Source organism: Furipterus horrens, unplaced genomic scaffold (assembly GCF_987537825.1).
Source record: "Furipterus horrens unplaced genomic scaffold, mFurHor1.1.pri manual_scaffold_10, whole genome shotgun sequence".
Lineage (NCBI taxonomy): Eukaryota > Metazoa > Chordata > Mammalia > Chiroptera > Furipteridae > Furipterus > Furipterus horrens.
In genome coordinates, this window is record NW_028327180.1 from 35,146,816 (window position 1) to 35,169,189 (window position 22,374).

Here is a 22,374-nt window from a genome sequence, read left to right on the forward strand (position 1 = left end):
GAGTTCACGTAATGATAATAAAAATACCACATATAAAAAATAAATTAACTAAATACCCTTCCTGTTTAGCAAACTGGAAAAATGAAACCTAACCCCGTTCTATACACAAACTTAAATGGTCAATAACAAAGTGAAGACACCTAACTGACACGCTGTCAAGAAAATATTCTATTTCAGGAAATGGAACCAATTAACTTGTGCTCATTAAATAATTCCTTGTTTTAGGGAAGAAGACCAGGTCATTTGATGTCTAATATGTACTGAAAAAGCAAGCAATACATATATATTTTTAAATTATTATATTTTATTTAAAGGAAGGAAGTCTAAAAAAAAAAACCTTGAAGAAATTTATATTTAACCTTAGACCTACCACCTTTGGAGGGAAATGACATCTGTTTGGAAAGCATGATACAGTATTCTACAATAAATAAGAAAGATGATGCGATCTTCTCAGAGAGGTCATCCTGCAATAAGAGTTGTACAGTACAGCAACTATTCTAGTCCTGAGTGGTTCTAAACTGCTACTATGTAAAACTAAACACAGGCTATCTTTGACTCCAAAAAATGCATTTTCAACCAAATAAAGATAATATTCAGAATAGCTACTTTCAAGTTCTCCACAATGAACAATTATGTTCCATGAAGGCAAATGCTGGCTAAATTAGCGGTTGCCAACCACAGTCATAATATAGCATCTTACAAAAATTACATTCTACAGTCTAACCTTATTATCCTGTTGCCCCTATACAATAGTTTTAGGTAACATTTATCCTTGTGAGGCTCAGTTTGGTAAAAACAGGATACTTTTTCCTCCTTGAAAGAAAGGAGACAGTATAAATCACCATATGTATCCACTTTTGGAAAACCAACTGAAGCAGTATACAAACATCATATGTAAACATTAGTATTAAATAAAAAGATGCCTGTCTAAAGTGGCTTCCAGAACATATAATGCAACTTTTCAACTGCCCCAATAGCAACTTAAAGAAAACACATTACTTGAAATGGAGAGAGAAGTGAGATTTGTGGTGGGGGGGCGGGGGGGGGGGGAGGTGAATAAAAGAAACTATACAAAGTTAATAGATCTTTAGTGGACTTAGGTGAAAAGATATGAAAAGTTGGAATATCAAGGGGAAATCTAAATTAGAAACCCAGAGAAAATGTACTAACAGGGCTAGGAAAATGATTTTTCAAATTGTAGCCTGAATTAAGTCAATAAGTTAACTAGTATTACTCTTTATTTTGGGAGAGGGGGGAAAAGGGCCAGAACAACAGAATATATTATCATTCTTTAAGAAGCAATATGGTTTAAAGTTTACAATTACTTATTGGCTTTTGAAGATACTACTAACAAATGCAACCCTCATAGACTAATAATACCCAACACTCCTTATCCATGCTACAGAGTATTTGTTTGGTGCACCAGCAGTTCGGCATGGCTAAGGGTCTGGGAGAGGTAATGATAAAATGTAAGGCAGGTGCCCTGGCTGCAGTGGCTCAGTGGATTTGAGTGCTGGCCTTTGAGCTGAAAGGCCACTGGTTCAATTCCCTGTCAGGGTACATGCCTGGTTGTGGGCCAGGTCCCCAGTTGAGGGCGTGTGAGAGGCAACCAATTGTTTCTCTCACCTACAGATGTTTCTCTCCCTCTCCTTCTCCCTCCCTTACCCCCTTTCTAAAAATAAATAACTAAAATCTTTTTTGAAAAATGTAAGGCAGGCACCAGAACATAAAATTAGCCAGTATAACACAATAATTTAACACTTATGATATGCCAGAACCATTCTAAGGGCTCACAATAATCCTAAGGAGTATTTTTTTCCCCATTCTATAGATCAGGTAATTGAGACACAGACAAATTAAATGACTTGTCCAAGGCCACATACCTTGTAAGTGGCAGAGCCAGGATATGGACACAGGTGGAATGTCTGGATTTATCCAAAGGGCTAGAGAGCTACTGAAGGATTACAGGCAAAGTATGGCTGAAAATCAAATTTGTATTTTATTTTAGCAAGATCCCTCAGTAAGGTTGAAGAATGACTAAGGGAAAACACTGAAGCAGGAAGATTAGTTCAGAGACTGATGTGGCAAGCCAGAAATGATGAAGGGAACAGAATGAAAATAAGTGAATAAACACAAAAGATGCAAAATCAACTTGACTTCATGACTGACAGAAAAAGTAAAAAAGTGATTCCATAGCTTGGCTGACTAGGCCCAACCTAATAGCTTTATATATTTAATCATATAATTACCTTATCAAAATCTAAAAGTAGATAGGCTCAATCTTAAGTCATTCTCATTTCAGCTATTGCCATAGCATTTGATTTCCCCCTCTTTGAAAAAAGTGATTATATATAGTAAATCAACTGTTGCTTGGCAATTCCACAGTAATTGTTTAATGTGCACACAGTAAAGAGAGCTATTAAATGTTTTCAATAAGCCACATACAGACCACTGATAAACCACTGAACGTAAGACAGACAGAGAAGTGCCCTGGCCAGCCCTGGCCAGCATAGCTCAGGTGGTTGGAGTGTTGTCGCATAAACTGGAAGGCTGTGGGATTCAATCCCTGGCCAGGGCATATGTGTAGGTCAGGCACATGTAAGAGGCAACTGATTGTTGTCTCTCTCTTTGTCTCACACATATCAATGTTTCTCTCTCTAAAATCAATAAGCATGTCTTCGGGTGAGGATAAAAAAAAAAAGATGGACAAAGAAGATACAGAGAATCTATACAGTACGGGGCATTTAGTAAACATTCTGATCATAATCAGTACTTTTAAGTGTAAGAAAAAAATCTAAATGTTCTTTGGATAGATTTGATTCTAATTTGACCACTTACAGGGCAAGGTCTGTGGCCACCTATTTTAGGGTTCAAAAAAGGTAGGATAACATAACTTGAAAGCTAAATCAACTACTGTTCTTTTCTCCTTCTGTTTGTATATGTTAAAAATCAAAACAAAACACTGTCTTTTTAGCCTAAACCAAAGATCTGTAAAATACTGCATTAACATTATAATAATCATTGGAAAAACTTACTGTAACTTCAACCTTATTACCAGTGTAAGGGTAAAAAAAACAAACAAAAAACACTATGTGAATGCCAGGAACTTCCAGTAACTAAATGCTCTTGGAAAGTATCCAAGACAATGTTATAGTAAATTTCCAACTTGTTTCATCTAAGATCAAGAAAAACAAGTTATCTAAAGCACTGGATTATGTTTAAATAGACTCTTAACTAAAAGTTTTATGTCAAATAATCACTCAGAAAAAAATCTTTACACTATACTTATGATGGGATCTAAGTCCGTAAGGGTCAAATGGGGGAATGGCTGCACCCAGGAATCTAAGTCACATTACTTAATGTTATTTTGAGAAAAAGTTCAATATCAGCCAGCAACTTCCATCTTGAGAGAACTAGATTTTGGCAGAATCTGTTAACCCAAGTGTCCCCAACTGGTGTGTTAGGAACCAGGACGCACAGCAGGAGGTGAGAGCTTGGATGTAATCCACTTGAATCATCCCAAAACCATACCCTCCTCCCACCCCGCCCCCAGTCCTAGGAAAAATCGTCTTCCATGAAACCAGTCCCTGGTGCCACAAAGGTTGGGGATCACTGTGTTAAAAGTAATAGTTTACAATGATACTGAAAATCTCCATAGCTTCTATAATGTGGACAGCATGTAGTGGTGGTTATGCTTTTGGTTTCTAGCTTGAGCCACTCTTTGGTCTCCTGTTATTTGTGGTTCAGATTCCTTTTTTATGGTTTGTGTGTCTGATAGAGATACACCAATTTCATATATAAAAGCAAACTTAAAGGTGTTTTATATGTGTGAGCGCATATGTGAACGTACATATACAACACTCTAGACCACCTGGGATTTCTGCTCATCACAACTGATTTAGAAATTAAAGTTCTACTAAATTGAGAAGTAAAAGCCATCAGTTATAAGAAAAATCTAGCCAAATAGCTAAGGGAGCTTTAAAATAACTAGCAGGTTCACAAAACAAACAAAGCCAACATGTTTTCACTGAGCATCTTTAAGTTTATCTGTTAAATGTTCACATTTTTAAAAAGTTGAGTGGCACACTTACATTTATGAAAAAATGACATTGTAGGATAAATTTCTAATTCCCAAAAGAAATAACTCAAGTTTAAAGATCTGCATATAAAAATAATAAAAGAGCTGCGATGAAATGAACAGAAAAAACAAACATGGTTTTACAGGAACATTAAAAAATCGCACAGACTGTCATAAAAAGACCCAAAATGAAGGAATCAGGCATAAATATTCCCAATGTGTTCAATATCTACTGAAAGAAGCAATGCCATTCCAATTAATACTTGCCATAAAAGTTGCCATAAATTACTTCTATTTTTTGTAAATGATGAACCAATGGAAAATGTTACAATATATTTTGTAACTTACCAATACTGTGCTATTAAATTTATATTAGTGATGCTTCCTGCAAAGATTTGTGCTAAGACTGAAATCTGTTATAATGCAAGAGTGAAAATGAAGCCTCCCTAGACATTCAACAGAAAGCTGAGCCCTAAAGCTCCTTGATGCACGGTTTGCAGCCACAGTATTCACGATCCAGTACACTAAACTAGCAACAGATTAGTTTAAAACATTTTGGATTTTCCATTTTCATAATACAGACATTTTTAAAAGCAATCATATTAAAATAAATGTGTCTTTCAGTTACAGGATGAAATCTTAAACTGGACAGGCACCAATGCTCTGATTTTTCTACTTTTTTTGTAAACCATATGACTTCCACATGCTGAGAATGTTTTATGCTTTAACCTGCAGTAGAGGCTTTACATCATTTTAATGCTCGGTACTTAAAATGCAACAGAATCACCCCAATGAATGCAAGGAATATGTCTGGTTTACTCTGAAAGAATTTTAGCCACACTACTAGTCAGAGAAAGCTCAATGAAAGGTTTTCCCAGTAACTTTGCATTTCCATAGAAGAAAACAAACAAAAAGGAAATCTGAGCTATGGGTGGGTGAAGAGCAAATACTCTTATATTGTTCGAACTCTTAACATTTTAATACTCTATGTCTAACAGAATATCTTTCAGCAAAAAAACCCTGTTATGCAGTCATTTAGGATTTTCCTCCTTTTTTAAAATAATGTTTCAGATTAAGGTATTAGGTTAAAACAAAAATATTTTGGAAATCCTAGTCTATAACAAACTAAAGGCTCAGCTTTGTATCAACACATTCTATATTCTAAATTCGAGATTTAGAAGACATCAATTTTGTTTCTATTTAGGTCAATCTAAATATATATGCTACCTCATGCGTATAGTTTAGCTTATCTGTGAGAATGACCAACTGCAGAAATGTCAAATAGATTATGACATACCAGAAAATTACATACTGTAGCTACATGACTTTCAGTTTTATGAAATCTAAGGTCCTTTACTGATATGTTCAAGAATTGATAAGTTTGGAACCAAATATGTAAGTACACTAAATTCTCAAAGTTTAAAAAGAAATTATGCAAATTCTTTTAGTTATATTTAAGTCTATTACACTAAAAATCCATCACATGAGAAGAATTAGTGATAAACTTACATTTCAGACGGAAGGAAGTACAAAATATATGACCTTAAATTCTTCTGGTGTGATGTTATTAAAATATTAAAGATTGTGATAATCAAGTTGTTGCAATCCCCTTCCCTTTACAACTAATTGAAACTTGAAAAAAAATCAGAATTCAAATTTTCCAAACTTATACACATAATTCAACTAGATCTAACAACTTAGGCGTACAGTTTTAAAATAAGTTTAATACAAAGCACTGCAAACTTGATGTGACAATTACCTGTGGCTAAATGCAAAATAAAGACAAATGCAGGTCCTTTTCATCTAAAGATGTTATTTTACATACAAAACTACAAAAGGCACAAGTATATTAGCACAAACTAAAAAACAGGCACAGGAGGCATTATGTCCATCCAGGAAGAGAAATGCACCATGCCAAGAAAAAAAGGAAGGAAGGAAGGAAGGAAGGAAAGAGGAAGGGAGGGAGTGAAGGCAGAGGTCTGTATACCTGCAGGATCCCAGAGAAATGAACTAGTCACATCATTCCGCTCTATATGAAACACGAGGGTTTTTAAAGCTTCGGGGTCAATTTATAAAGCAATCACTTTATACATTCAACTTTACACAGTATCTTTAATGCCAACTGCGTTCTCCCCTTCACTCACCCAATGCGTCCTCACTCTTCCTTACCGGCTTTCAGACAAATGAGAGACAGAACTGGGTGGGGTAGAAGAAAAATACAAACAGCGTCTTTCAGCTACTCCCCCTGCCTCCAAATAATTTCCAACAGTTTTTCCTACCACGAAAATAAGTCGTCCTAAATCAAGATACACAACAGTCATTCTGTGCCTTTAGTAGACAGAAATGCATACACATGTCAGCAGTCTCGACCCCGACCCCACGCCCCCTAATCTTAAGTAATGTTTAGTGTCTTTAACACCAGGACGATGAGATACCCCTACCTCCTGTTTCGGGATGAGGGTGGGTGGAGGACTCCTTTCAAAGTAGCCCCAATAGTGTAACCAAAACACGGTTCCGGAATAAAATATTAAGAACACTTTTCCTTTCCCACCTTACCTACCGACTTAAGGATGCAAAAATCCCTCTCCACACCACCTCTTCTCTACAGTTCTCCTGCCCGGAGTTCGGGGTGGAGACGTGTCCGGGGAGGGGGCGGAGGCGGAGAGGACCAGTGCAATCAATCGGGCGATGGGACACAAACGAGTTGCTAACGTCCCTACCCCGCACGCACCGCGGCGCCAGCCCAAAGGTCCAGGTCCCGGACCTCACGCACGCTCCCCTGCCCAGGCCCAGTTAAAAGCTATGACTCCAGCTACCTAACTTACTATTGCTAGATATTTATTCACGACTAACGTGTTCCAGACTACACGTCACACAGTTTAAAACACAGTTACACACCAAACAAACCCACACACCTCCAATTCACCTTACAGTTTCCCAAACTCCCAACAGGAGACCCCACCTCCAGGATTTAAACCTTCCGCCCATAGAGGAGAAGACGAGAAGAGTTGGGTAGCAGCCGACGCCTCTCCATTAGCGCCCCCCACAAACTGCCCCACCCCATACACTGCGTCCCGGTAACCCACGCGGAAGCCCCCTACTCCCTCTCGCCTCTCAATCGGGCCGTTTAAGAGACCCAGCCCCAGCCCACTCACTTTCTCCCCAAAACCCCTCAAGAAAAAGAAAAAAGAAAGAAAGAAAGAAAGTGAAAAGAAAGAAGTGAGGCAAGAGACTTAAGGTGGTCCGGCTTGAAAACCGCTCGACTCACCTCGGAATCGTTGCTGAGTTCTCTTCGCGCGGCACAGCCCCCTCCCCAGCGTCCCAGTACGAAGGGCTGAGATAGGGAGGAGGGGAGAGCGGGAGGGGGAGGGGTGTCTTCCGCGTGGGGCGCCAGTCGGGAGGGGCCTAGGGAGGGTTTGAGGTCCGCGCAGGAAGAAGAGAAGGGGGAGGGGAGGCCCCTATCTCCCAGTCTCCCCCCTGAAAAACCTCCCTTGTCTCAATCACATCAGACTGACTGTCTTTGTCTGGCTGACAACCGCCATATTGATATCAACAGCCCCACTCCCACCTGCTGCATCCGGGCGGCCCTGGGAGTTGTAGTTCCTGCCTCCCTTGAGTAAAAACGCAAGGTTCAGCGTCGAGAGACCCCAGGAAACTACAACTCCCGGCAAGTCTCGCGCCCATCAGCCTTCCCACAGGGGGGAGGGGAAAGGATCGCAACAGCTGTGGGGACTACACATCCCAGAATACCACGGGTACCAGGCCCAGGCTGGGGACATGATATCATGCTGGGGTGGGGAGGGAGGATGAATTGGCGGCGGGGAAGAATTTAAGTTAACGGAAGGAGGTTTTTAGAGAGAAAAGGGAAGAAAAGGAAAGATAACTACAGTTCCCATGATGTATGGAGGAAAAACTGCATTTCCCATAATGCTCCGGAAAAGGGGCGCTGGGAAGAAAGACTGCATGTCCCGCCATGCTCTCCTCCGGCGAGCGGCGGGACTTGAACCGGAAGACGCTTTCTGGGTTTGAGGACTCCTGTGACTGGTGTTGAATCAAAAATCCAATATGAAACTGGTGAGTCTCCGCGAAGTTAGAGGGCAATGGTTATGCCATATCCTTTGGACTTAGTCGTTTCCATCTTGCGAAGGGAACCGTCTCTAAAGGGGTGTCAATTAGGAAACTAGAAATTGGGATGGATTAAGGGAAAATGCTGTTTATTGGTGAGGGTGTTAGAATCGCACCTCCTTACCCCACGTCTTACACAATTGCCAGGAGAGCTTATACGTTCTTGGGTCCCTTTGCTTAAGTGAGAGATTGTAACATTTCTTCGTCGACGGACTAAGGTTAGACTTTATGAACTAGGTTTGACTTGTTTCTCAGCTGCCACGTGAGTGTTACAGTAGGTTGTTGACTTCTTTCCACGCTATTGGCTCTTGTTTAGCGTTTCTTCCTACCCTTGTTGAGAAGTCTTTGGTTCCCTTTGAGCAGGGGTAGTGTAAGGGACAAAGAAACTGCTGACTTTCCAACCAGTAGGAAAAAATTAGCAGCAAAGGACAATTGTAATTGAAATTTGAATCAGGGGGGTCTCCGAGTCAGTCAACAGTATTAGTATACCTACAAGTCAGGAAGTGCCATTCCTCAGCTAGGCACAAGTGCCGCTGAGATCAAAGGGGAGAGGTATTCATCGCCAAACACCGGGAAATGGGAAAATGTAGCTAGACAGCCCAGCAAACAAGTTAGGGAATCTTCAAGGGAGAGCCGGAGACAGACCTATAACCAGATTACCCTTAGTAAATTACTACCCTCAGTTAATTTAGTTAATCGCATTAGATTGTAGCTCCAGATTATCCAGCAAGTGGAGAAACGGGGGAGGAGGGGGAAGGGGGGGCTACTGGCGTTAGTATAAACCAGTTTGCTTGTCTGCTTCCGCGCACACGCATGTCCAGCTCTGCAGACCTGTGAACAAACATATGCCTCGTCTACTAAAGTCTTGTGTCCCGGTGTTTTATTGTGAGCGTTTCTCACAGTAAAAGATATTGGACAGATTAAATTTTCTGTTATAGACCCCTAACTGCACTTGGAATTCAGAGAAGGACGAGGTCAGGGTGTGCGCTTGGAGAGTTTGAGGCTTAAACCCTATATACGGTATGGATGGGTTGAAAGGAGGTGTTAAGACATTTACAGTTGGCAGCGCCCTTCTAGTTGCTAGATGGAATGAATGCTGCCCGATTCATGAATCGCTTCATCAAGTCAATTAGATCTTCAAATTTAAAATAAAAGACATTACAGTCTAGGGCTTTAGGGATTTCATGAACCAAGAATAGATGGAACGTGCCAGTATACCTAGAGTCTTCTGATCACAGAACTCAAAACACCTGACTTATAGGAAAACTCAGATCTTTATTTTGAGCTGTTTTACTATCATTGTGCACACAGACCTAACTAGTTTATTCTAACTGTGTGTAATTAGTTAATAGCATAATCAGGAGAGTAGAAAAGCATGTGTGGGATGCTGTACCTTATAAAATCATGCTCCTGTAGCCAAGTATTGTGAAGTTTTACTTTCTGTAATTTTATATAAAAACAAAAGATTTCTTTTCCATTTATATAATTATTTGAATATGCTTTTCCAAAGCACATACATTCCCCTCATTCCCCCCTTTGGTAATTAGCATGCTACAGGCATTTACTTACTCAGCAAAGTGTCAGCTATTTTCTGAGAAGTCAGAGAAAGTGTTAGTAGTAGATATAACTCCAAAACTGTCTCCATTTAAAGCTGTTTATGTAAGGGAGAGGGCGCAGATCAGTAAACCTTGAGAATATCAATTTATTTCTGGGTCAGTGTGCTAGACACTTAAGAATGCAGAATTGAAAGTCACTGCCCTAGCCCTAAAGAAGCATGCAATATAATGAAGGTAGAAAAGCAAGCCAAAATTATAATTCACTGCATTCATGATAACACAGAGGCATGTTTAAGGCTTGGAGAATTGAGATGATTGAGAGGCAGCTTCCTGGAAAGGTGACTCTTGAACTGATAAGAAGGATGAATAGGCTAGGGCCTTCCATGAACGAAAGACCTTGTGCTTAAATGACTGGAGCACAGACCATGTCTTCAATACAGGACAAATTATACTTGCTATGCTTGGTGAGAAGGCATAAATGAAGATTAAAGTGAATAAAATAACAAGGAATTTGAAAATGCAGCATGCATCATACTTTTGCCCACCTCTGTACTTTGGTTTGCTCATAATATCCTCCTGCCTAATTTATTTAGAGATGTGAAAACATGAAAGGAAAAAACAAGTAGAAACTTATTTTTTTCCCTTTAAGAAGCAAAAGATGCCTTGGAGAAAGTGTTGAAACTTATTTCGTAGTTAATAGATGACCTGTAATGCAGAATTTCTATCAACAGCAAAGTGGTTTCAAAAACATTGACACTTAGTACATTAGACTTATTTTGTGTGACATGTCTTCCATAGAGCTGGAATAAATCATCTTATGGCCTAAAATGTTTAATTTTCAGGAATATGTAGCAAGCCATGTTTTACATTTATATCATGAAACAAATACATTTTATAGAGCACATTTTTGTTTTTGAGATTATGACTTGCCAAAATACCCTTCCCATGCACAGTCTATGATCACATCTTTTCCAGCCTATTTCTGTTCTTGAACAGGTCTGTTTCTCTCCAGTCCTGCTAATACGGGCTTTGTAGGGGCTCTTTTCACTCGCCATTTGGCATTCAAAAGACCTTCTACCTGGTCTCACTATATTCATTCTTACCCTTCTCCAATCCATTTTCTACTCGGCACCCCAGAAATTGTTTTAAATCGCAGCATTACATAAAATCCTTTGCCCTCAGGATAAAGTTTTATAATTTTTTCACTTTACTAATTTGGTCCTGCCTGCCTCTCCAGGCTCATGTCTAACCCTCATCCTCCTTGCTCTCGTTACCCCAGTCATATTGCACATCTTCCAGTTCCCTGAACTTTCCCGGCTCTCTTTTTGCCTCTGAGACTTTACATAGGTTCCATTGCCTACAACACTTTTCTGCCCACCTAATTTCTTTATACATTTTAAGTCTCTGTTTAAATAGCACTTCTTCAATGTTTCATCATATTAGGTACCTCTGTAATATGCTTCCACGACACACTTCCTTTTGTAGCATTTGCGATTATTGGTTTTATTTCTGCCCTCCCTGTTGTAGACTTTTTGTATGTCCAAGGCCCAACACAGTGTGACGCCACTCAATAGTGGCTGAGTAAATGATCTCCGAAGGCTTAATCCTGGGAAAAGATTAAGGGGTAAAGTTAAAACATTACAATAAGCTATACCATTGGAGTAAAAAAAGAGTAAGTGGTACCCTTTATGGAGCAATTACCATGTTCCAGACACTTGCTATTTAATGTCCCATTTAATCCTTCGATCTAGGTCAGTGGTTCTCAACCTTCCTAATGCCCTGACCCTTTAATACAGTTCCTAATGTTGTGGTGATCCCCAACCATAAAATTATTTTCGTTGCTACTTCATAACTGTAATTTTGCTACTGTTGTCAATCGTAATGTAAATATCTGATATGCAGGATGTATTTTCATTGTTACAAACTGAACATAATTAAAGCATAGTGATTAATCACAAAAACAATATGTAATTATATATGTGTTTTCCGATGGTCTTAGGTGACCCCTGTGAAAGTGTCGTTCGACCCCCAAATGGGTCACAACCCACAGGTTGAGAACCACTGATCTAGGTGATAGTGTTCCCATTTTATAGATTAAAAATCTGAGCCTCAGGGAGGCTAAGTGGCTCCAAGTTACATGGAGGCAAAAAGTGCTAGAGCCAAGATCTGAACTCAAGATTTCTTCCTCAAGGGTCTGTTGCTCAATGAGGGCAGGGCTTCATCACCTTGCCTCCCCCAGTGCCGGCACATACAGGCTTCTCTCTCAAAGAAAGGACACGAGAGTGTGTACTGAGAGACAGTTTATTTGGGGCTTGTTTTTCTTAGTAAGTTTAGTTTGTTAAAATCCTGTTAAGACATATGGGTCATGGGGAAGTGAAAACAACTGGAGGATCACTGTAGGAAAAAAACCTTTAGGTCTGGCACCTGGGAGAACTCTTTAGAGGAAGCAGTGAAAGAAACTTCATGTTCTAAACAGAGTGAGTCCCACCACCACCACCTCCCCTTCTTCTCTCTCACCTGCTATTCTGGGCTATTTTTTAAATGAGCTTTTAATGGAAGTTTAGTTAAATTAAGATCTTAAAAAAGTAGTGGTAAAAAATTAAAGTTTGGCAACTTTCTTGATAATATGAAGTGCTCCATATCAGATCATACCAATTGAGTGCCCAAGTTAGTTTTTATGCAACCCAGGTTAGCTTCCTGACTCCATTTTTAGTTGTCTAACTTTACACATCATTCTCTTAGTGGCTTTTTACTCACCCAAAGGGAGACAGTGGATGTCATTATAATGTAATCCTTGGATATCTCCTTACAGAGATACCAACTGAAAGGATTTTAATGACTGTCTATCATATACAGTATTCAGGCAACTTTGTTTAACTGAAGAAATTCATTGGTACCTTCAGTGAACCAGAATTGTTTTAAAAAGAACAGGAAAATTAGAAACGTATCCTCCAGATTAGCACATTTTAGAGCATGTTCTGTTTTAATCTAAGTTGAACCTAATTGGGTACAACCTGATGGCCAGTTCAGCTAAGCCTAAGAACTAGAACTCACCAAGGAACCTAACAACAACAAAAACTGAATACATCGGCAAAAAATAACTGAAACATCACAACCAGGAATTTAGTCGTTCAAATAGATGAAGATTAAAGTGTATAAAATAATAAGGAATTTGAAAATGCAGCATGCATCATACTTCCTATAGATAGTTCCAGAGATGGAGAGAATGTTCTAGTTTATTCAGTCAACAAAGATGCAAGCACAGTATACCCTTGACATTTAATTCTTTCCACTTTAACTATTATATTTGACCTCAAAGATTGATGACAAGGAGTTATTTGTAATTTTGCTGATGCACAAATTTGAATGTGACTTTACAATTAATGATAATCCTTGGTGAATGGACCTGATGGCCTCAGGACCCACGGCTCTGTTCTCGCTCTCCTGTGAAAGGTCTGAAAGAAAGGTCATTTAAATGCCTGGCACGCTGTACTTTTTGAATTTGATAGAAGAAATTATACACTGTGGTTGTATTTACAAATTTAAACACTCAAGAAAGCCATGAGATACATTCTTTAGTGGTATGCTCCTTTCCACAAAATGCTGTCTCATTACTACTGACTTTGGAGAAGGCTCAAACTTCTAACTCACCATCTCTCCTAGGGAAGGAGATGGAGTAAAGAAGTGGATTTGTGGACTGCTGCTCCTAATAGAGTAAAACATCAAGGAGAATTGTAGTCTGTATAGATCTTTGCTTGAAAGGGGCAAACCCTGCCCCAAGGTCAATTTAACCAGTTTTTAGAAAGGGATGTGGTTAATCCTCACCTTGGATCTGAGAGTGATGGATTCTTTCTCCAGTTTACAGACCCTTGGCTTCTTAAAATTTGGTTTAAGAACAGAAAATCTCTTGCTGTAAATTACAAACGTTCACAATTATACCGGTACTTAATTCACCTATTGCAGTACAATTGTTTATCAACCTGATTTCTCTTTTTTTCTGTGTTTTTCTTTGCTGGTTGATTAGAGTGCCCTCATGTGTCTTTATGATGTAATATCATTTAAAGCTTTACAGTGGTCATATTTTACCTCGACCTTGGTATGATACATTTTTTTTCTCCTCTCAAATGATTTCCTCAAACTCTAAAAAGCTATGTGTGACATAAGGCCCAGTCATGCACCTTGTTCAGTAGTGTTATGAGATAAAAGTGGATAATTTAGTCTTGGGCATTTCAAAGCCCTGGTCATTGCTCTGAAGATTATATCTTTTATATTAAGGCAAAAAAAAAAAAAAAAAAGTGCTGATGATAGATTTTTTGGTGTAATAATAGTTGAAGAAAATTTTATATATATAAAATTTGCCATTTGCTTGGAGGGTCAGCAAAGTATGCTTGACGGACAAGACCTAGAAGTGTGGCATTACCATGGAACTCAGGAAAGCCTGGCGTTCCAAATGGGAAATTCACTCTTGGCTTGCTAAATCCCAACAGAGGTTCAGGCTTAAACTGCCCCGCAGATGTCCCATCATCCATTTGTTCATTCAACAAAGCTTCCTGAACATCAGCTTCCTCTGTGCTAGGCATTGCTCAAGGCACTGGATATATTGCAGTGAGCAAAACAGATTCACTCTCCACCTTTATGGAAACTAAAGTCTAGCCGGCTTACTGTGCAGTTCAAACAGTATTATAGTGAACTTCCTAATGTAGAGATACCATTGGGCACTGGCTCAGTATTTTTTAATGCAGTGATCAAAAGATATATTCAGCTGTATCCAAGATTATGCCTTCTTAAAATGTTAACAGTTATGGCAAACTTGCCCACTAGTTTACATTGTATCAGTAATGTAGGAGACTACATTTCCCCATCCTTGCCAACAAGGCTCTCTGTTTCTTTACTCTTCCTGTTATCTTACTAATGTAACTTTTTTCTTTCATCGTGCACACCCTTTTGTCTCTTAGACTTCAGCCATATTTAAGAAAAGTGAATGTGCCAGAAAGGGGACCAAATTTCTTCAGATTGAAAAAAAACAATTTTTTTTTAAGAATCTATGGTGTTGCTTTGAAAGCCCTGCTGCATGGGCCTGGTGATTAAGATGACGGTATTATGTCATTGAGCAAATTGGAGAAGCAGCTCCAAGTGAGTGTAAATGGCAGAGGAGATCCCTCATCAGCCCCTAGAAAAGGCACGACCAATGAGATGAAGCTAGGAGCTGACATGTCAAGAAGGCTAAGAAAGAGGCAAATGTTAGAATTTGCAGAGATCATGAGAAAAGGCAAGAACTTGAACAGAATGGCTGAGTGGGGAATAGGAAAGACTGTAGGAGAAAGGAGTCAGCTTGAAAGCCCCAAGGTGTTCAGTGATCAAGGCTAAGAACTGTGTGGTAGTAACTACTGTGAGAAAAACAGGAAATTTACATTGTCCCTAATTGACCATATAGCTGAAGGAGATGCATTAAAGGTCTAAACTATTCAAATTTATTAAAAGCCTAAGTGAATGAACTTGAACTTTCTCAAGGATAGGTAATCAGATAGATGATGTTCAAGAAAGAGATTCTTTTTTAAGAAATGTAAAACTAAATACCCTTTCTTCCCTTAAGGTATGGTTTATTTTTCATCACATTTATGAAGGAATGAAGGAAGCTGAATAATAAAACGCCTTCATTAATAAATAATTTATTTCTCAGATATATGGCCTAACCAGAAGGTCTCTTCCTAAATACACTATTTCTGCATTTTTCTATTCTAATAGAGGAAGACATAATTGGATGTTCTAACTTAAAAACTCTTCCTTTCCTTAGTTTTTTTCAGTATGTGGAAATATGGGTAAACAAGCAGTATTAATGTAAAGGATGTTATTATTATAATTGTTACCTTTTTTTACATTTTTAAACAGTTTTATTGAGGTGTAATTGACATACCACAAAATTTATGCATTTGGCAGGTACAGTGCAAGGACTTTTAGAAAATTTACAGAATTGTGCAACAATCACCACAACTCAGTTTTAGAGTATTTCCGCAACTCCATAAAGATCCCTTGTGTTCGTTGGTGGTCAATCCTCATTACTACCTCCAGTTCCAGGCAACCACTAATCTATTTTCTACCTGTAGATTTGACCTTCCTGGTCTTAGCTCATGCAACATGCTGTCTTTTGTGTCTGACTTCTTTCACTAGCATAATGTGTTTGGGTTTACCCATGTTGTAGCATGCATTGCTCAATCATGTTCCACTGTATGAATATACCACATTTTGTTTATCTACATACCCGTTGATAGACATTTGGATTGTTACACTTTGCAGCTACTCTTATGGTGTGGACATAAGTTTTTATTCTAATGTGTTCATTTCTTTTTCTTGCATAATTGCACTGAATGGACCCTCCAGTATAGTACTGAGTAGGAGTGGTGCAAGCAGACGATGACCTTTTCACCTTTCTTCATTTCCCAGTCCTGGGGGAAAGCATGTAATCTTTCATTTCTGAATAGGATGTGAGCTGTCAGTTTCTTAGCAAGTTGAAGATGTTCCCTTTCTATCCCTAGTTTATTGATTATTTTTATCATGAATGGGTCTTGGATTTCATCAAGTGTATTTCCCTTGAATATCAAGATGATCGTATGGCTTTTTCCTTTATTGCATTAATTGGATTTTGAATGTTATATCAATCTTACATGCCAGGGATAATTTCCACTTGGTCATGTTGTACAATCCTTTACATATGTTGCTGGATTTGGTTTACTAATATTTGGCTGAGGATTTTTACAGATACATTCATAAAAAATTGGTCTGTAGTTTTTTTTTTTGGTATCTTTGTCTGGCTTTGGCATCAGAGAAATACTATTCTTATAAAATAAGTTGGAAAATGTACCTCCTCCCATATATTCTGGAAGGTGCGTGAAGAGTTGATATTATTGCTTCTTTAAATGTTTGATAGAATTCATCAGTAAAGCTATCTGGGCCTGGGCTTTTCTTTGTGGGAAGATTTTTAATTAATGCAATTTCATTACTTGCAATAGGTGTCTTCAGATTCTCTGTTAGTGCATTCCTTTTTTTTTAGTTTATTTTTAAAGATTTTATTTATTTTCAGAGAGAGAGTGGAAGGGAGGGAGAAGGAGGGGAAAAGAAATATGACGTGCAGAGAAACATCAATAAGTTGCGTCTCACACGCCCCCAACTGGGGACCTGGCTCACAACCCAGGCATGTGCCCTGACTGGGAATCGAACCAGAAACCTTTTGGTTCACAGGCCAGTGCTCAATCCACTGAGCCACACCAGCCATAGCTTGCATTCTGTTTTTTAAAATTGCAGTAAGATACACACAACATAATATTTACTATTGTATTTTAACCATTTTTAAATGTAGATTTCAGTGACGTTAGGTACTTTCATATTGTTACCAGCCATCACCACCAGCCATCTCCAGACATCACTTAGTAATTTCTTCAGGTTTCATCCGTGTTTGGCCCTGGCTGGTTTAGCTCAGTGGATTGAGCGTCGGCCTGCGAGCTAAGTGTCGCTGGTTCGATCTTCCAGTCAGGGTACATCAGAGAAGGAAAACTCTGACTCCAAAAAACCTCCGCTGCCTTGCGGCATACCTCTTCAGGGGAAAGGCTAAGGGAGTAAACCCTGACAGAAAATCCGGAGCCGGAGTCCCTAAGGCGGTTTGACGTTGTAGTCAACACCGGCAACTCCTGCGGCGCACCTGAAGCCAAGCTGTATTGACTCCGTCTTTCCCTTGGACCCTTCAGCTGCGAAGAGAGGGGGGGTCTGCTGCATGGGCAACAGCGGACCCTCCATGTCACCCTGCCCAGGCTCTGTAGCTTCAGCGTCATCGCAAGATGTCGATTCAACACGGGAGGAGACAGGTGCCGTGTCGCTCCCGAGTCGGGCTGCACAGCCGTTCTCGGCGGTGCAGATAGACTCTTGAGAAGCTACACCATCGTCTCTCGAGACGGACGGCTGCCGACGACATCCGTGTTGCAGCATGTGTCAGAATTTCCTTTTTAAGGCTGACCAGTTCTCCTTGTATGTAGATACCACATTTGGTTTATCCAGTCATCTGTCAATGGACACCTGCCTGAGCTGTTTCCACCTTTTGGCTATTGTGAATAATGCCACTATGAACATGGGTGTACTAATTATCTGTTCAAGTCTCTGCTTTGATTCTTTCGGTTATACAGTGGTCCCCTCCCCCGTATACATGGTTTTGCTTTCTGTGGTTTCAGTTACCCTTGGTCAATCATGGTCCCAATATATTAAATAGAACATTCCAGAAATAAGCAAGTCCTAAGTTTTACATCGTGTACCATTCTGAGTAGAATGATGAAATCTTATGCTGTCCCCACAGTCCCATCCAGAACGTGAATCATCCCTTTGTCCAGTGTCTCCATGCTCTCTGTACTCTCCCTGCCCGTCACTTAGTGGCCATCTAGGTTATCAGATTGACTGTCACTGTATTGCAGTGCTTGTGTACAAATCACCCTTATTTTAATAATACCACATTCATATACCTTTCATTACAGCATATTGTTATAATGTATTATTATTTATTGTCATTAATCTCTCACTAACTTATAAGGTAAACTTTATCATGAATATATACATATAGGAAGAAACAGTATATATAGGGTTCAGTACTATCCACAGATTCAAGCATCCACTGGTGGTCTTGGAATGTATTCCCTGTGGATAAGAGGGGACTATTGTATACCAAGAAATAGAATTGCTAGATCACATAGTAATTCTCAGTTTAACTTTTGGAGGAGTGAGCATACTGTTTTCCACTGCGTCTGAACCCGCACCATTTTACTTTCCGAACCTGTACACGGTTTCTGATTACTCCAGGCCTCCACCACTTGCCAAACGTGTCATTTCCTGTTTGTTTGTTTTAATAACAGCCATCCTAACGGGTGTGAAGCAGTATCTCACAGCGGTTTTGACTTACATTTCCCTAATGATTAGTGATGTTGAACATCTTTTTGTATTTCTTAGATAGATAATACATGTACTTTGTTTAATTTTTTTTTTTTTTAGCTGTGCAACAGGTTGAAAAAAAATGAAAAGATCCCTTTCTACCTTTATCTTCCTTCCCAGAACAGTCTCAGTTATCATTTTCTTGTGTATCCTTCAGAAATAGTCTGTGGACTTCTACACAATTGTGAATTTTCATCCCTTCTGTTTTCAAATAAATGGTGAGCTACTACTCAAACTGGTTTTGCATATTTCATTTTCTTTTTGAAGTTAGAAAAGCATCTCACAGATTATTTCATTATCAATATCTATAACTGCTTTTCACTGGAAAGTGACAAAACTCTGTTATACTTTATTTTTCTCTCATCTGTAAATGTGGGACATGTTGTCATTTGTTTATAAAAACATCTGTATTTTCATTTCCTTCCCAACTTTCATCTGTGCCACTTGATCTATTAATATAGCTCTAAACTATTTTATCTTATGTGGCTTTAGTTTAAGTATCTAGTGTGTTTGTTCCCCCTTCAGAATTTTCCAGACTGTTTAGAAACATTTGTGTTTTATATAAAATTTAGAATTATTAGTCCTTAGTAAAATCTTTTTCATATTTTTTATTGTAATCAGGTTAAATTTACAAAACAAAAGGAGAGAATTGACTTTTTTTCAATTAACATTGCGTCTATTTAAGAACAGGAAATGTATTTTCCTCTTTTAACATTTTAAAAAGCATCTTTATCTTTTTGATAGTTGGAATTGCAATCGAAATCTTTTCCTACTTAGTTTACATATAGGAAAAGTATTGCTTTTTTTAATTCTCTGTACAGCCTCTTGCTAAGTTTTCTTATCTTAATTTTTAGTAGTTTTTCCAGTTAATTCTCTTGGATGTTCCAGCTGTTTAACTTAGCAGATAATTTTTTAAACCTCATTTGTCTCTCTGTGGTGTGATTATATTGGCTTCTACTTGCAGAGTAGTTCGGTGGTAGTAGTGGTGGTCGACATCTCTCTTCTGTTTCTGACATGAGTGTGGAAGGAACAGAAAAACTGGTGACTCTCACACCGGTAGGAAATAATTAGCAGCAAAGGACAAATGTAATTAAATCTTGAATCAGGGGTTCTCCGACTCAGAGTCAACAGTATTAGCACACCTACAAGTGAGGAAGGGGCATTCCGCAGCTCAGCGCAAATGCCTCTGGGATCAAAGAGGGAGATATTCATCACCAAACTCCGGGAAATGGGAAAATGTAGCTAGACAGCCCAGCAAACAAGATAGGGAAATTTCAAAGGAGAGCTGGAGACAGACCTATAACCAGGTCACCCTTAGTTAATTATCACCCTTAGTTAATTTAGCTAATCGCGTTAGATTGTAACTCCTGAGTATCCAGCATGGAAAAGGGGGGGCGGGGGGTGGAGGGGGGGCGTTTAACTCGCGTTTGTCGGCGCTCACCTTTGATTTGGCTGTGCCCAGGCCCTGCAGACCCATGAATAAATAATAGCCTCCGTTACTGCTGAAGTCCTATGTCCTGGTGTTTTTATTGTGAGCGTTTCTCACAAGTGGACATACTTCTTGAACTCAACATTGTCACTGTTATGTTGACTTTTGGCTCGAAGTTTATTGTATATTTTAATTTACCTACAGTAGCTGTTTTCTTACTGCCAAATTTTCTAGTCGCTAATAAAGTGAGATTCTTTCACATGGCCCAACAGTAAGGTATTTTCTAAGGGAAAGATCTATTTATGTTGTATTGTTTGTTCTAGGAAGTTAATTATATCTTGCAAGCTTTTTCCAGACTTTTGAGAAAACAATGGTTTTTCTAACTTAAAGTCTTAGGTGGTGCATAGCAGGCTCATCGAAGTAAAAGACTTCTATGACCTTAAAAGAAAATTGCAAGGTTTCCTTGGAAAACAGAACAGCCAGAAATAGTTTCTCTCTCTGTACTTAAGAGACAGGCCTGATAAAGGCAAGAAATGTAAACAAATAAGTCTGTTAAAATAAACATAATTACCACACCAAAAATCTCCATAGAAACAAAAAGGGTTTCAGAACCCTAGACAGTAGCTTATTTATTTTAAGCTATATTTGAATCAAGCTTTGTAGAGCCAATAGGAAGAAACTATTGATAATGACTATGCGATAGTTAAAACAGATAAAGAATAACAAAAAATTCAACAAATGTTATTAAATGCCTGCCTTGTACAAAACCTCCTTGATGTGGGGCATATAAAAGATAAGTAACACATAGATCCTACCAATGAGTAACTCAAAATTTAACAAACCAGACACCATGTACTGTGTATATTATTTTTGTATGTGGCTAAGTGTATGTGACTTTTAGTAATAGATCATGATAAAGGCAATATATTAAGGGATATGAGATTATAATTATGAAAGATTAATTTCAACCAGAGAATCAAAGCTTCCTAGACAAGTAAAATTTGGGGTGGCCTTGAAGAGTACCTTGGCTGCCCTGGCCGGAGTGGCTCAGTTTGCTGGAGCAGCCTGATGTTAACCAAAAGGTTGTGGGTTTGATTCCTGGTCAGGGCACATTCCTCAGTTGCAGGTTCAGTCCCCAGCCAGGGTGTGTAGGAGAGGCAACCAACCCAAGCTTCTCTTTGCATCAATGACTCCCCCCACTCCCGCTCTAAAACCAGTAAGCATGTCCTCAGGTGAGGATTTTTTTTTAAAAAGAAAGGAAAAAAAAAAAGTACCCGGACTGACTAATATGTTGAAAGAAGAGGAGCATTGTATGGGGTTGGCCAAAAAGTCCGTTACATTTTTTTCTGTCAATGACTCTTGATAGTGCTTAGTTGTCTTTAATTTCATTCGAAACACTTTTGTTAGATTGTATTATGACAGCTGTCATATTAGTGTGCATTTTAAAAAACCTTATCAAAATTGGTGAATTTTTGTGCAGTCATTTTAGTATTGAAGATGGAAGAAAATCGAACATTTTTGGTGTATTATGCTTTACTTCAAGGAAGGTAAAAAACACAACTGAAATGCAAAAAAATATTTAGTATATGGAGAAGGTTCTGTGACTGATTAAATGTGTCAGTAGTGGTTTGCAAAGTTTCTTGATACTATTGATATTTTGGCCAAATAATTCTTTGCTGTGGGGCTGTCTTATGCATTGGAAGATGTTTTTAGCAGCACCCCTGGCCTCTGCCTCCTAGAAGCCAATAGCGGGAGATAGCTGACATACTCAGAATATCCAAATCAATAAAGTTATTGGTAAAAATGAAAAATGTGTCTTTTACAGAAAAAACTAAATGGGTTTTTGGGCCAACCCAGTATCTTACTGCATGTAGAAGGAACAGTTAAATTAAAAATCTTTTGATTGTGTTGAGTGTGCTTCACACAGATACACACACAAACAATAATAATAAAGTCAAAGCAAACTTTGAGAGGTGATAGACATGTTTATGGGTAACCTTGATGGAGATGATAGTTTCATTATCCCCAAACTCATCAAGTTACGTACACTAAATACATTTTAATACATTTTTACATGTCGATCATATCTTAATAAACTGGTTTAAGAAAAGATTTGGAAGGAGATGTTCAGTTTCCCCAATAATATGCATATACACCAGCGGTTCTCAACCTGTGGGTTGCGACCCCTTTGGGGTCAAACAACCCTTTCACAGGGGTTGCCT

General features: G+C 38.8%; 2 protein-coding genes across 10 annotated transcripts in view; one reads left to right on the forward strand and one right to left on the reverse strand.

Annotated features, from left to right (window-relative positions):
- Positions 1–7,627, reverse strand: part of HMBOX1 (homeobox containing 1) — a 170,656-nt gene extending 163,029 nt beyond the window's left edge. For all 9 annotated transcript variants that reach the window (XM_090289014.1, XM_090289011.1, XM_090289013.1 and 6 more), the window contains exon 1: positions 7,347–7,627. The gene's annotated coding sequence lies outside the window, so the exon portion shown is untranslated. The remainder of the gene's footprint in view (positions 1–7,346) is intronic.
- A 282-nt stretch (positions 7,628–7,909) lies between these two features.
- Positions 7,910–22,374, forward strand: part of INTS9 (integrator complex subunit 9) — an 86,089-nt gene continuing 71,624 nt past the window's right edge. The window contains exon 1 of the mRNA XM_090289021.1: positions 7,910–8,152. Coding sequence (XP_090145147.1) covers positions 8,144–8,152 — 9 coding nt within the window. The 5' untranslated portion in view covers positions 7,910–8,143. The remainder of the gene's footprint in view (positions 8,153–22,374) is intronic.